The sequence below is a fragment of the Myotis myotis genome, unplaced genomic scaffold (assembly GCF_014108235.1).
Source record: "Myotis myotis isolate mMyoMyo1 unplaced genomic scaffold, mMyoMyo1.p scaffold_m19_p_2, whole genome shotgun sequence".
In the NCBI taxonomy this organism is placed as follows: domain Eukaryota; kingdom Metazoa; phylum Chordata; class Mammalia; order Chiroptera; family Vespertilionidae; genus Myotis; species Myotis myotis.
This window is the reverse complement of record NW_023416324.1, coordinates 217,510,027-217,524,723: the sequence shown is the minus strand read 5'-3', so window position 1 is coordinate 217,524,723 and position 14,697 is coordinate 217,510,027. Positions and strand designations below refer to the sequence as shown.

Here is a 14,697-nt window from a genome sequence, read left to right as displayed (position 1 = left end):
GCTGCTAAGCGCCCATGAGGACATTGAATATCCTGAAACGTCCCCTCTCCTCAAATACCCTTAGCAGTAGGGTCCCACTACCTGCACATAATTATGTCTTTGAATTTTCCACAATTAAGAAGCGCTAATAAAAAAAGAACCTGTGAACCCTGGCTGGTTTGGCTCAGTGGATAGAGCATCAGCCTGTGGACTGAAGGTTCCCGGGTTTGATTCTGGTCAAGGGCACGTACCCAGGTTGTAGGCTCGATCCCCAGTGGGGGGAGTGCAGGAGGCAGCTGATCCATGATTCTCTCTCATCATTGATGTTTCTCTCTCTCTCTCTCCCTCCCTTCCTCTCTGACATCAATAAAAAAATCATATATATGTACATACATACACATATACATATATATATGTATGTATATATACATACATACATATATGTGTATGTATCCCATATACTAAAAGCCTAGGTGGTGCCGTGCGATGTCGTTACAAGATGGTCACCACAGGATGGCCAGCAGGGGAGGGCAGTTAGGGGCAACCAGGTCTGTAGGGGAGGGCAGTTAGGGGTGACCAGGCCTGTAGGGGAGGGAAGTTAGGGGTGACCAGGCCTGTAGGGGAGGGAAGTTAGGGGTGACCAGGCCTGTAGGGGAGGGAAGTTAGGGGTGACCAGGCCTGTAGGGGAGGGCAGTTAGGGCTGACCAGACTGGCAGGGGAGGGCAGTTGGGGGCGGTTGGGCTGGCAGGGAAGCAGTTAGGCATCAATCAGGCCGGCAGGGGAGCAGTTAGGGGTGATCAGGCAGGCAGGTGAGTGGTTAAGAGACAGCAGTCCCAGATTGTGAGAGGGATGTCCGACTGCCGGTTTAGGCCCGATCCCACAGACATCCCCCAAGGGGTCCCAGATTGGAGAGGGGGTAGGCCGGTCTGAGGGACACCCACTCCCCATGCATGAATTTCATGCACCAGGCCTCTAGTGTATATATATATATATATATATATATATATATATATATATATGTATATATATGTATATATATGTATATATATGTATATATATGTATATATATGTATATATATGTATATATATGTATATATATGTATAAAAGAACCCGTGAAAAAAATTCCAGTTAATAAAAAGCTAAGGGGCGGGGGGGGGGGGGTGGCGGGGGGGAGAGGCCTTTCTCTTCTTAAGAAAATTATGTCTCATTTTCAGCTTTCCTTTTAAATTGTGGCAACAAAGGACAGTTCCCCTTTTTTGGGGGTTGCTCTTGTCTGTAGCCTCTAGCGCACATGAGTCGCTGCAGAGCCCTGGGATCTGTTGCCATCACGTAGGTAACTGCTGACTTTGAGGGTCAGGCTCCTACACGTGGCAAGTTACTGACTGAACCGGGTGTCGTTGGCAAGTTTCACGAGGTCAGGACACAGAAGCACGGCGTCCCAACACGCCTCCCAACACGCTATCCCTATAGGCCTGGGGCCTGACTCACAGCTCAGCTGCCCGGAGTCAATTGCTTTCATCTCCTCGCTGTTATCCCTGGTAATGTGCCAGTGGAACAGGTGAGAACTGATGAGGTGGTGAGTCCAGGGGCAGAGGTGGAGGGCCAGGCGTTCTGAATTCCTCTGGCGACAGCTTTATCTGGCAGGGCGAGTTGTACTGTAGGACTGCCCGGCCCGACTTTTCAGTTTATTTCTATATAGAAAAGGGTTTCCCAACAGGCTGAGCTCATGCTGCGAGTGTGCTCATGGACGATAGGGAAAGATGCCACGTAATGTAATTTTTATTAGATTTTCCATTAATTAGGACACAACACATGTTCTACAGGAAGGCACATTTCCTCCAAATCTATTTCAAACATTTATTTCTTTTAAAAGATCTCTACTCAGAGGCCTCATGATCAATGAGGAGGGCATCTCATTCATCAACCAGACAAGAAACTCTATAGAATTTCTGTTGTACCTAGTGGGGTCCCTAACCATGACACCCCAGAAAGTCTGCGTTCTTGCAGAATGTAGTGAGAGGCGCAGCAGTGAGAAGTTCACTTGTTCTCAAGTTACCAACACAGAAAAGGTGAGCACACGACCAGCCCGACGCACAGCTCACACGTACAGGCCGCGGCGCAGAAAGGGTTATTAGACGGAAAAGCTAACGATGAGCTCCTGATTCTCAGATATCACATAACACTTTCTATAAGTAATTGAAAAGGGTGATTTAAAAAGCTCCTTAAAAGACTATTAACGAGTGTCTAAAAAGGATGATTTGAATAACTGGTTGCTAACTAGAAATTCGCTTATAAACTCAGGAAAGCGAGGCTTTTCAGCGTGTCAGGGGGTGAGGTCGCCATGCCGGCCTGCGCCTCGTGGATGGAGGAGAGCAAGGAGCTCGGCCCTCCGTGGCCGCCCGGTCCTCCCTCCTTTCCTCGGGCCGGTCTTCCGCGTGGCCCCAGTCCTGCAGACACGCCCGGCCCAGACCCTCGCGGCGGCAGTCCGGGTGCACTTCTCGGAGCCAGCCTTCCTGGCCGGCTGCTCCCACCTGGGCTGCGGGACGGGAGAGCCAGTCCCCCGGACACAGGCCCTGCGCCGTCCGTGGGTGAATGACGTGTGGGGTCCCAGCTCAGGCCGGGGCTGCTGACTGGCTCCGGAAGGTGAGTGTGTCGGTCCATTAGAACCAGCAGGATTCTGCTGACAATGCTGTTCTCACGCCCACGCCCCCAAGACCATCCGGAGGGCAGGCGCTGCTTGTTTCTTCTGAAGCGAGAACGTGGACTGATTTCTTGTTATTGCTCCCCAAGCCTCTGCCGCCCCGACATGACTCCCTGGAGTCCATGCAGGTCTTCAAGCAGCACTGCCAGATCGCCGAGGAGTACCACGAGGTCCGCAAGGAGATCGCGCTGCTCGAGGAGCGGAAGTAGGTGCCGTCCTGGCTGCTTCGCGGGGCCAGGCTGAGTGGAGGGGCGGGGCCATGCTGAGTGGAGGGGCGGGGCCATGCTGAGCTGGAGGGGCGGGGCCAGGCTGAGCTGGGCGGAGTCAGGCTGAGTTGGGCAGGGCCTGCTGAATTGGGGGCATGGCCAGGCTGAGCTGGGCGGGGCCAGGCTGAGTGGAGGGACGGGGCCAGGCTGAGCTGGGCGGAGCCAGGCTGAATTGGGCTGGGTGGGGCTGGTCCAGGCTGAGGCAGAGGGGCGTGGCCAGGCTGGGCTGGGCGGGGTGGGGTGGGGCTGGGTGGGGCCAGGCTGGGCTGGGCGGGGTGGGGCGGGGCCAGGCTGAGCTGGAGGGGCGGGGCCATGCTGAGTGGAGGGGCGGGGCCATGCTGAGTAGAGGGGCGGGGCCATGCTGAGTAGAGGGGCGGGGCCAGGCTGAGCTGGGCGGGGCCAGGCTGAGTGGAGGGACGGGGCCAGGCTGAGCAGGGCAGAGCCAGGCTGAATTGGGCTGGGTGGGGCTGGTCCAGGCTGAGGTAGAGGGGCGTGGCCAGGCTGGGCTGGGCGGGGTGGGGCGGGGCCAGGCTTAGCGGGCTCAGCTGGGGGCGGGGGCTGACGTCCCGGGGTTCTGAGGTTGCTGGGCACCTTCCTGTCCGTCCTGTTTGTCCCAGAAATGATCCAAGTGGCACCGCTGGAGGGTCAGTGCTTTGCGAGCAGCGAGGGACAACAGGGCGCTTTCTTCCCTCAAACTTAAGTTTTTTTTTTTTGTTTTTTTTTTTTAATATATTTTATTGATTTTTTACAGAGAGGAAGGGAGAGTGATAGAGAGTTAGAAACATCGATGAGAGAGAAACATCGATCAGCTGCCTCCTGCACATCCCCCACTGGGGAAGTGCCTGCAACCCAGGTGCATGCCCTTGACCGGAATCGAACCTGGGACCTTTCAGTCCGCAGGCCGACGCTCTATCCGCTGAGCCAAACCGGCTTTGGCAAACTTAAGTTTTTAATAAGCACTTTTAGCTCAGGAAGTTAAAAATGCCAAAACACACCGGAGCCTGTCCCTGTGCACGTGCCCGGAGGCCCAGCCCACTCCGGCTGCGAGTGGCGGGTGCTGAATGCTTACCTGGCGGGGTTCCCACAGCAGGTAGACAAGCCGCTGGGGGAGGGTTAGGGCTGGGGTGACGTATTCGTGTTGGATGAGTGACACATGCGTGTTGAGTGAGTCCAAATATTGCCCTTCGTTCTCTGCTTCCCCCCTTCCTCTTCCTGGAGAGACACTTATATACTTATTACTTAATGTTTAGATCAAAGCCAGGAATTCATGAAGCTGTCAGGACTCTTCGGAGACCCACGAGGCGGTTGTGCAGGGCGCGGGGGCGTGTGGGCTGGGTGGGGACTCCGGGCTCACCCTGAGGCCCTGAGCAGGCCCGGGCCTCTCCTTCCTCGTTGCTTTCTGTGTTTCACACACATCCTACCTGGACTCTGGTTATGGGGTTCAAGGCGTTTGCGAGATCAGAAACAGCGCTCTCTCCTCACACGTCGGAGACTCGTTCTGGTCTGAGGGTTTTCATAAACTGGTGTGTGCAGACTGAGCCTTACGCACAGGCCACGTCCTGAGAAAAGCTTCAGAAAGGGACTGAGGAAGCTGATTAATAGCGTGACCAGTGGTGAGTCACAGGAGGACTTTGCAAAGTCTGTTCCTGTGTGTGTGTGTGTGTGTGTGTGTGTGTGTATGACTGTGTTAGTGTGTGTGTGTGTGTATAAGAGTGTGTGAGTGAGTGTGAGACTGTGTGTGAACTGTGGTGTCCTGACAGCAAAAAAACAGATAGTTATGTGTTTATCTGTAAACTCAGTTGAGGTGCTGGGGGCCTTTGTTATCTAAACCCACAAGAGTGGATCCTCATTTGGGGTGCAATGGAAGACTCACCCACTAAGATATAGGATCTGTACGTCTATGTCAGTGATGGCGAACCTATGACACGCGTGTCAGAGGTGACACGCGAACTCATTTTTTTGGTTGATTTTTCTTTGTTAAATGGCATTTAAATATATAAAATAAATATCAAAAATATGTCTTTGTTTTACTATGGTTGCAAATATCAAAAAATTTCTATATGTGACACGGCACCAGAGTTAAGTTAGGGTTTTTCTGGGGTTTTTTTGTTGTGTTTTTTTTTTAAAAATATATTTTATTGATTTTTTACAGAGAGGAAGGGAGAGGGATAGAGAGTTAGAAACATCGATCAGCTGCCTCCTGCACACTCCCTACTGGGGATGTGCCTGCAAGCAAGGTACATGCCCTTGGCCAGAATCGAACCTGGGACCCTTCAGTCCGCGGGCCGATGCTCTATCCACTGAGCCAAGCTGGTTAGGGCAAATTAGTGTTTTTCAAAATGCTGACACGCCGAGCTCAAAAGGTTTGCCATCACTGGTCTGTGTATCCGTATGTTGTATTTAAAAAGTACGCCAGGATAGCAGCATGCGTGTGGCTCATCTGGAGTTTGCGGGAACCCATTCCTGCTCTCCTGCTTAGAGTAGTAACCGCTGTGGCCGCCAGCGCAGCAGGAAACACCGAGAGGCAGAGTTGCCTCTGAGAGAGGGTGGCCCGTGGGCCAGGGGAGCGAGTCCACACAACCTGCCAAACCACAGAAGTGCCGGCCAGACCCCCAGCTCAGCCACTCGCGGCCTTTCGAAGTCACAGGCTGCTGTGCGGCAAAGGCCAGACTCTTTCTTCCCCTTTTCCTTTCTCGTAAAGTCTCTCAAATTCCTTTTACTTCATTCCTGCTCCTGCCGTTTGGGGCTGTAATATGGACGGTTGGCCTGGGAAGCCCCGTGCTCGGCCCGATTCAGACTTCCAGGTGGCCTCGTGCTTCTGAAGGTCCCCTCACCCCTCGCCTTCGAGGACACTGCCCCCTCCCCACTTCTGCCTCTGCCCCCCTGGCACCTCCCTCCTCTCTGCCTCCCGAGGGCCCCCTCGGAGGAGGCTTAGCTAGCCCCTGCCCCTGCCCGCCTTCCAGGGACCAGCTCTGTTCCCCAGAGAGGAAAGCCCACAGGAATGAGACTTCTGGCACTTGTGTGTGTGTCTGTGAGAGTGTGTGTGTGAGTGTGAGTGTGTGTGTGTGTCTGTGAGAGTGTGTGTGTGAGTGTGTGTGTGTGTGTGTGTGTGTGTGAGCGTGTGTGTTAATATATATTTTTATTGATTTCAGAGAGGAAGGGGGAGGGAGAGAGAGACAGAAACATCAGTGAGAGAGATCAGCTGCCTCCTGCAACGCCCCACACTGGGGATCGAGCCTGCACCCGGGCCTGTGCCCTGACCGGGAATCGAACCGTGACCTGGTTCATAGGTCGATGCTCATCCACTGAGCCTTGCCGGTCGGGCTACTTCTGGCAGTTTTGTAGCCGGTTGCCATCGATAGTTACCCAGCTCAGGTCTGCTCCCTACAGACTCCAATCCCAGCCACCCAGTGGCAGCTGCGCTCAGGGTCAGACACGGCGTGTGTGTGTGTGTGCGTGTGTGTGTCTGTGTGAGAGAGAGAGAGAGAGAGAGAGAGAGAGAGAGAGAGAGAGAGAGAGAAAGGGAGAGATTTACAGTGGTTATTTGCAGTGCTTACAGGAGACTGTAACAGCCTCCGTGTCCACACTTTATTGGAATTCCTTTGGTCTGCATTTAAAATAGAGTCAGTATCAGCAGTGAAGGCGAAGATGAAGAGTTGGGACGGAAGCACGGCCACAGCTCACGTGATGATAAGGAGGGGGTCCTGAGAGGGTTGCCGGGGTCATCGTGTCACTAACGCTTTCCTGAGGCAGAAACTCATTCGGCAGCAGCTGTTTTCCTAAAAGAGCTTTGTTTCCACGCGAGGAAAGGTGGCCCATGGTCTCGACCTCAGGGAGGGCTGTTTTCTGATGTTTGGAGGAGGGTTTCTTCCCGTCGCGTCCTGAACTGGCTGCCCCGGCCCTGGTGACGGTGAGGGTCATGGCTCAGGCCGGCCCTGGTGATGGTGAGGGTCAGCGCTCAGGCCGGCCCTGGTGACGGTGAGGGTCAGCGCTCAGGCCAGGCCTGGTGACGGTGAGGGTCAGCACTCAGGCCGGCCCTGGTGACGGTGAGGGTCAGCACTCAGGCCGGCCCTGGTGACGGTGAGGGTCAGCGCTCAGGCCAGGCCTGGTGACGGTGAGGGTCAGCACTCAGGCCGGCCCTGGTGATGGTGAGGGTCAGCGCTCAGGCCGGCCCTGGTGACGGTGAGGGTCAGCGCTCAGGCCAGGCCTGGTGACGGTGAGGGTCAGCACTCAGGCCGGCCCTGGTGACGGTGAGGGTCAGCGCTCAGGCCGGCCCTGGTGACGGTGAGGGTCAGCGCTCAGGCCGGCCCTGGTGACGGTGAGGGTCATGGCTCAGGCCGGCCCTGGTGACGGTGAGGGTCAGCACTCAGGCCGGCCCTGGTGACGGTGAGGGTCACGGCTCAGGCCGGCCCTGGTGATGGTGAGGGTCAGCACTCAGGCCGGCCCTGGTGACGGTGAGGGTCATGGCTCAGGCCGGCCCTGGTGACAGTGAGGGTCAGCACTCAGGCCGGCCCTGGTGACGGTGAGGGTCACGGCTCAGGCCGGCCCTGGTGATGGTGAGGGTCAGCGCTCAGGCCGGCCCTGGTGACGGTGAGGGTCAGCGCTCAGGCCAGGCCTGGTGACGGTGAGGGTCAGCACTCAGGCCGGCCCTGGTGACGGTGAGGGTCAGCGCTCAGGCCGGCCCTGGTGACGGTGAGGGTCAGCGCTCAGGCCGGCCCTGGTGACGGTGAGGGTCATGGCTCAGGCCGGCCCTGGTGACGGTGAGGGTCAGCACTCAGGCCGGCCCTGGTGACGGTGAGGGTCACGGCTCAGGCCGGCCCTGGTGACGGTGAGGGTCAGCGCTCAGGCCGGCCCTGGTGACGGTGAGGGTCATGGCTCAGGCCGGCCCTGGTGACGGTGAGGGTCATGGCTCAGGCCGGCCCTGGTGACGGTGAGGGTCATGGCTCAGGCCGGCCCTGGTGACGGTGAGGGTCAGCACTCAGGCCGGCCCTGGTGACGGTGAGGGTCACGGCTCAGGCCGGCCCTGGTGACGGTGAGGGTCAGCGCTCAGACCGGCCCTGGTGACGGTGAGGGTCAGCGCTCAGACCAGCCCTGGTGACGGTGAGGGTCAGCGCTCAGGCCGGGCCTGGGACCCCGGGGAGCTCCCATGGGAGTCGCTGCGGCTGCGGCTGAGCTTCCTCCCTTCGCCAGCGGGGGGCGCCAGGGCCGTTTGGGAGACAGCAGAGCCCAGGGAAGAGCTGGTTCTAACTGTTGTTTTAAGTCCTGGTGCTGAACAGGTAAACTCTTTTTAGAATTATAAACTCAGCACAGAGTGACTTTAATTCAAATAATTACTTCTGGCCTATTCACCAACATCGGGAGAAAAGCCTGCTTTTACTGTGATTGGCATTTTTTCCCTTTTCTGTTGGGAAAAAAAGGGCAATTTTATTGAAAGCTTTTTAAAAAAATTACTAAGCCTTCTTACATCTTTACACAATTCCTGAATCCGCTTTTATTTCTAGGCTTTTTGCATGTGAATATTTTTATATAATTACACATATAGTAGCACAAAATGAGCGCATGCTTTTTCAGTAAATAGTGTGAGTTTTTTACACGCAGTTTTGTGTCTGTAACGGGAGCACATGGGAGTGAGATATAGACGTTCTTCTACTTGGAACTGGTCCCTGAGCTGTTTGACAGGAGTGTTTAATGTCCACCATGAAACAGCAATCGGCTCTGCCTCTAGATTTGCAATTAGTGAAGGTCGCTTTGCTCCAGAGAGAGCATTTTATCTTATTCAAAGGAGAACCACTTGGCCAGGAAACACGGTGTTTAAAGGGCAGACTTGGAATGTGAGAGAATCGCTGCGTCGTTGTGACGTCGGGTGGACCGGTTCTATGATTAAAGTGTCTCCAGGTGCACAGCACCCTCCCATGGTAGGGCTTTGTCCTCCCGGAAAAGAGGAGGGGAAGAGGAGGGGAGGGGAGGGGAAGGACTCTTGGACCCTTGAGCAGCCGGCAACTCCCCACCTCCCGCCGGCCCCTGGCTGCGCTCACTGCCCTGGGCCCCGTGGGCTCCTGTCCGGGACACCCAGATGCCGTCAGACCCTCCGTGCCCTGTGAGAATGGCTTCTTTATGGGGCACGATGTTTGCCAGGTTCAACCACGCACCCTGCATCGTCCTTCATCCCTGCTTATTCTGAACAATATTCCGTGTGCGGACGGACCAGACTTTATTAATCCATTTCATCTGCGACGGACATTTGACGTGTGTGCACTGTGGGCTGCTGGGGATGCTGCTGCTACAGACACTCACCATGTGCTGGGTCGTGTGGACCCATGCTTCCAGCTGACCTGTGCTGCGCCCCGGGGTGGGCTGGCCGCGGCCCCTGACGGCCCAGCGCGTCGCTGTGAGCAGCTGCCTTGGTCTGAAGTGGCCGCACCACGTTATCGTTTCAGCCGTGAGATACGCTGTGTGGAAACTGTTACAGGTTCCCTCCGTCCGTCCGTCTGTCCGTCACGGTGTTCTACCCCCGCCGGTCCCTGAAGGGGCGATAGGAACGATACACAGGGACCCACGGGGGCCTCTCCAGCCTCAGGAGCTGGTTTGTTCCTCACCCACCTCCATAGGCGCTGGCCGTGCGGGTTAACCAGGACTTGCTCATGGACGAGCGTAAATAGTCTGCAGTAATGGCTGGACAGGAGGTGACTGACATTTTGACAGGATCATTGACTAGATGCATAATTGCTTAGCAAACGCACGACACTAATTTAGAAACCTGTCAGTAAAGTCTTCCTGATTGTAGTGACGAAGACATTATTGCCGACATTCTCTGCTCACGAAGATTACACTAGACCAGCGGTTCTCAACCTGTGGGTGGCGACCCCTTTGGCGGTCGAACGGCCCTTTCACAGGGGTCGCCTAAGCCCATCCTGCAGATCAGATATTTACATGACGATTCATAACAGTAGCAACATGACAGTGATGAAGTAGCAACGAAAATAATTTTATGGTTGGGTCACAACATGAGGAACTGTATTTAAAGGGCCAGAAGGTTGAGAACCACGGGACTAGACAGTCACGACCATTCCTTTCAGTGGTGAGACCTGTGAGTTATTTTCTCTGCCGCTCAGAAGGACTCGCAGATGTTCCAGGGATTGCAAACGAGCCGGACATGGAGGAAGGGCAGCAGCCACAGTGAAACCAGGACGTCCCAACCCTGTGATTCGGAAACAAAACTCTACCTTAACCTGAGTCATTTGTGGGGCCGTTGACCGGGAAGGGAAACATGGAACAGGAACGATGAGCTAACGGAGGGTGTGAGATGACCTAACTTAACCTGACTACGTGCAGGGCTTAGAAGCACGTCTCTCACTTGTGTGCGTTTTACTAATCAATTTCTGAAAAGTATCCTTTTGATTACAGTTTACATGCACATTACTCTGCATCCGTGTCAGGTACATGGCGTATTGGTTACACCAGTGGTTCCCAGCGTGGGGCACACGCCCCACAGGGGGGCAATGTGATGTTTAAGGGGGCGATTGGAGAACGCGTTATGAACAGTGAATGTTCTGCATTTCCTATGGTTCTAGGGGCCTCACATACAGCATATAAATAGATATTGAGACATCTTTATGCCTTTCAGTTCTCTATTATATGTTTTGAAACTTTATTTGCTATTTTTTCATATCACTTCATATTATTATTGTTTTTAACAGTTTCTTAGTGACTTCTTCCTCGGTCCTCCCACTGTCCTTTCGTCCTTTTATTTTTCTCTTTAGTGGCTGCCATGTTCTTCGGAAGCTTGTCTAGACCAAGTTCATGGCCTTTGAGGCTTCCTCCCCCGAACAGGAGTCCCTTTTTGAACAATAAGGATTCTATGTCGGGGGGGGGGGGGGGGGAGGGCATCAGGATGTTAGAGATGCTGAGGGGGGCGTGGCCAGAAGAAGGTTGGGGTCCAGGGGGCTGGACGATCATGTTCCTTACAGAGGGACCCCGATACTTCCAGACCCACTGGCACCACCCACAGTTGCTACATATCATTGACCGTCTGTCCCAGGCTGTACTGACCCTTTTCTCTACGATCGTCCACAAGAAACTTGCCTGAGATTTCATTGCGACATCTAAGAAGGAGAAGACGTCGATGCCGGCTCTTCCGTAGTAGCCGCATGACTTGTTCAGTTAAATGCAGTGCTTTGCATTTCTCCTTCCTCATCTTTAAAATATACGGTCTTTGTCCCTGAGGCGCCTGACTCTTCGGGCATTCATTCAGCGAGCATTTACTGGGAGCCTTGACATTCCAAACACCGTGGAAGACTCAGATCATAGCACAGGGACCGTGTGTCTGCGTCCCACCCCCCCCCCCGTCCGCGTTCCCGCCCCCTTTACCCCCCCCCCCCCCCCCCCCCCCCCGTTCCCAGCCGCCTTCCCATGCCTCTCTGCCCCCCGTTCCCGGCCGCCTTCCCATGCCCTGGGTGTATGTCACGATCCGTTGCCCTCAACACCTCAGGAGCCATTTCTAAGAACAAGGGCGCCCCTTAGCCACAGCCCAGCGTTAAACGAGGATCTCGCACTGGGCGCGCCGTGTGCCATCTGACTGAGTCCAGCTCACTCGCCTCCTGGCCCAGCGCGGCCCTCCCCGCGGTTCTTTCCAGTGCGTTTAGTTGTCACTTCTCTTTAGTTCCTTCAAATACTGTATGTGCTTAACCTTGAAGAGCACAGGCCGGCACCGGGCACACTTCCTCTCGCCTGAGGTTGTTGCTGACACCCCGGGGTGCTCTCCACGCCCCTCCTTGCCGGTGCCCTGCCCAGGTCTCTCTGCACCCCGCCCCCCCCCCCCCCAGGAAAGGGAGGAATGGGCATGTCGCACAGTGAGGGACGGAGACTGCTGTCTGGGACTCCCTGACCCACCTGAGGCAGTGGACCTGCTGTGGGTGGTCAGGTTTATTAAACCTAAACGTGGACGTGAGTCTGGGGCTCCTTTTCGTGCGTATTTACATCAATACATTTTTAAAATTTTTAAATATATTCTTACTGATTTCAGAGAGGAAGGGAGAGGGAGAGAGAGAAACATCCATGATGAGAGAGAATCACTGATCGCTGCCTCCTGCACGCCCCGCACGGGGGATCGAGCCCGCCACCCAGGCCTGTGCCCTGACCGGAATCACACCATGACCTCCAGGTTCATAGGTCGACGCTCAACCGCTGAGCCCGCGGCCGGCCCCTGCGTTGTGTGCAGGTGCTCACTGAGAACCGAGTTGTTTGCCCCTCCAGTACCTGGAGCTGCTTCCTGAGTCCTCCGCCTGCAGTAAAAGGACGTTGTTTTGGCCCTGACCAGTGTGGGTCAGTGGATAGAGCATCGGCCTGTGGACTGAAAGGTCCCGGGTTCGATTCCGGTCAAGGGCATGTACCTTGGTTGCGGCCACATCCCCAGTAGGGAGTGTGCAGGAGGCAGCTGATTGATGTTTCTCTCTCATCGATGTTTCTAACTCTCTATCCCTCTCCCTTCCTCTCTGTAAGAAATCAATAAAATATATTTTTAAAAAAATCATCATTCTCCCCTTTAAAAAAAAGGACATTGTTTTGTAAGTCAGGCTGCAGGATGGACGTCAGGATCAGGGGAAGCTGCCAGGGGGGGTGGAATTCTTAGTCCGAAGAACTAGTGCCGATTTGTTCAGCTCAGAAATAAGAGACAAGGACGGTAACTGCATTTGGAGGGAAGACGAGCTAAGGATAAAGCACAGCTCTCCACCCGTGGGCACTGGCAGCATCTTCAATCGTAAGCAGGTTTCCTGGCTTCCCCCAAACTAGCTGTCATTCCTGTTGCCCTTAGAAAGGTCAGCTTCTCCGCGTTTTCCGGCAGATGTTCACTGGTTTGGGTGTCTCAGCAGAGGTGCCAGGACCTAAAGGATCTGAGGCCTGGGCCTGGCCGGTGTAGCTCAGCGGTTGAGCATTGAGCCAGGAACCACGAGGCCACCGGTTCGATTCCTGGTTCAATTCCCGGTTTGATTCCCAGTTCGATTCCTGGTCAGGGCACCTGCCCAGGTTGCAGGCTTGATCCCCTGAGGGGGGCGTGCAGGAGGCAGCTGACTGATGATGTCTCTCTCATCGATGTTTCTATCTTTGTATCCTTCTCCCTTCCTCTCTCTCCAAAAAATCAATTAAAAAATATATAAAAAGTAAAGGATCTGAGGCTGGGGAGGCTGGAGGGCCGGGCAGAGGGTGGGATGTGAGGAGGGAACTCCTCTGTGCATTTACGTGCGTGCATTTGTGCATGTACATAGGTGATTTGTGCGCGTGCGTTTACGTGCGTGCATTTCAGTGTGCGCTCTCCCGCTCCGCCTGCAGGAAGGAGCTCCTTGCCAAGCTGGCGCAGGCGGAGGAGGAGAAGGGGGATGCCGCCCAGCTGGCCCGCGAGTTCGAGGCGCTGACGGAGGAGAACCGCACCTTGAAGCTGGCGCAGTCCCAGTGCGTGGAGCAGCTGGAGAAACTCCGCATCCAGTACCAGAAGCGGCAGGGCTCGTCCTAGCGCAGGTCCTCCCCCTGGCCCGGCCCCCCCCCCCCCCCCCACGAGGGATGGTGAACCCATCACCCCTCCTGGTCACCCACATGCTGCCGTCTCTCTGAGCTGGGCCCGGCGAGGTCTGGCCCGACGGGAGGGAGATTTCACGTTAAATAAGACAACGAGAGCAAACCTACTGCCCCGCGTGTTTCACGATTTGTTCCCATTTAGAAGATATTTCTCCTCATTTAGAAGCTAGGACCGAGACAGAGTATTGACAGGCTCCCTAAGAATCTTGAACAGGATTAAGCCATGAGACAGGCCAGCCAGGTGCTCGCTGCCGTTCGCCTGCATGTTTTTAGGTCTCACGTCGTTAACATCTCCCCTGAGCGCCAAGCAGAGGCCTCTCCGACGTGCTCATGTCAGTCAGTCAGTCCCTGTGCGAGGATTGGACCCGGAATAAACGGTCGCGTAGTCGAAGCTTCCTCCTGAAAACGTTAGCAGAGGCGGGTTTGTGCCCGAAGCGCGTTGGCAGTGCCGACCTGCTGCGGGCGTGAGAAGAGCAGATAAAGGCGCGTGTCTTCACCCCGCGCTGGCCCCCGGGGAACGTGTCCCCTCGAGTGTGTTCTGGGGGCCCCAGGAGACGGAAGGGGATGGTTTAGACATCATTTTGGGGAGTTCTCAGGAAAACATCAGACAAATGACGACCATTGCTCTGTTTGGATTTAAAAGGCGTTGGGGTCAGTAATAACGAATGGAAATATATGAGTAAATTCAGGCTTAACACGAGTTTCCTGTTCTACTTATCACCATCTTCCCCAACGTGATCTCTTTGTTTTATGTCCATTTCATTCATGTAACTTCTTTTTCATTAAACGCGATCAAAACTGCCCGCTGCCTCCGGCCCTTCCTTCCCCGACCGCGTGCTCGGAGTCCAGTCGCGGACGCTCGTCCGAATCCGTGCTGAGTTGGGGCTGCAGGTGCCCGCGAGCAGCAAACCCCTTTCCTGGAGAGACGCGGCTTCGCAGCGAGCAGCGCGGGCCTGAGCTCATCTGAGCGCGAATGTCTGACGGGATTTCCCAGAAACGCACAGGGCGGAGCCGCTGGAAATAATACGGTGGCCCGGCCGTGTGGCTCACGGTGGAGCGTCGCCCTAGGAACCAGGAGTCGCGGTTCCGTCCCGGTCAGGGCACAGGCCCGGGTTGTGATCCCCAGTGGGGGGCGTGCAGGAGGCAGCCGGTCCATGATTCTCTCTCATCGTGGATGCTTC

The 14,697-nt window shown here is 55.2% G+C and overlaps 1 protein-coding gene across 1 annotated transcript in view; it reads left to right on the top strand.

Annotated features, from left to right (window-relative positions):
• The window catches only part of MAP3K7CL (MAP3K7 C-terminal like), a 31,146-nt gene extending 16,828 nt beyond the window's left edge, over positions 1-14,318 (top strand). The window contains exons 4-5 of the mRNA XM_036353071.1: positions 2,771-2,886; positions 13,274-14,318. Of these exons, the coding sequence (XP_036208964.1) occupies positions 2,771-2,886; positions 13,274-13,454 (297 nt within the window). The 3' untranslated portion in view covers positions 13,455-14,318. The remainder of the gene's footprint in view (positions 1-2,770; positions 2,887-13,273) is intronic.
• Positions 14,319-14,697: the final 379 nt, after the last annotated feature.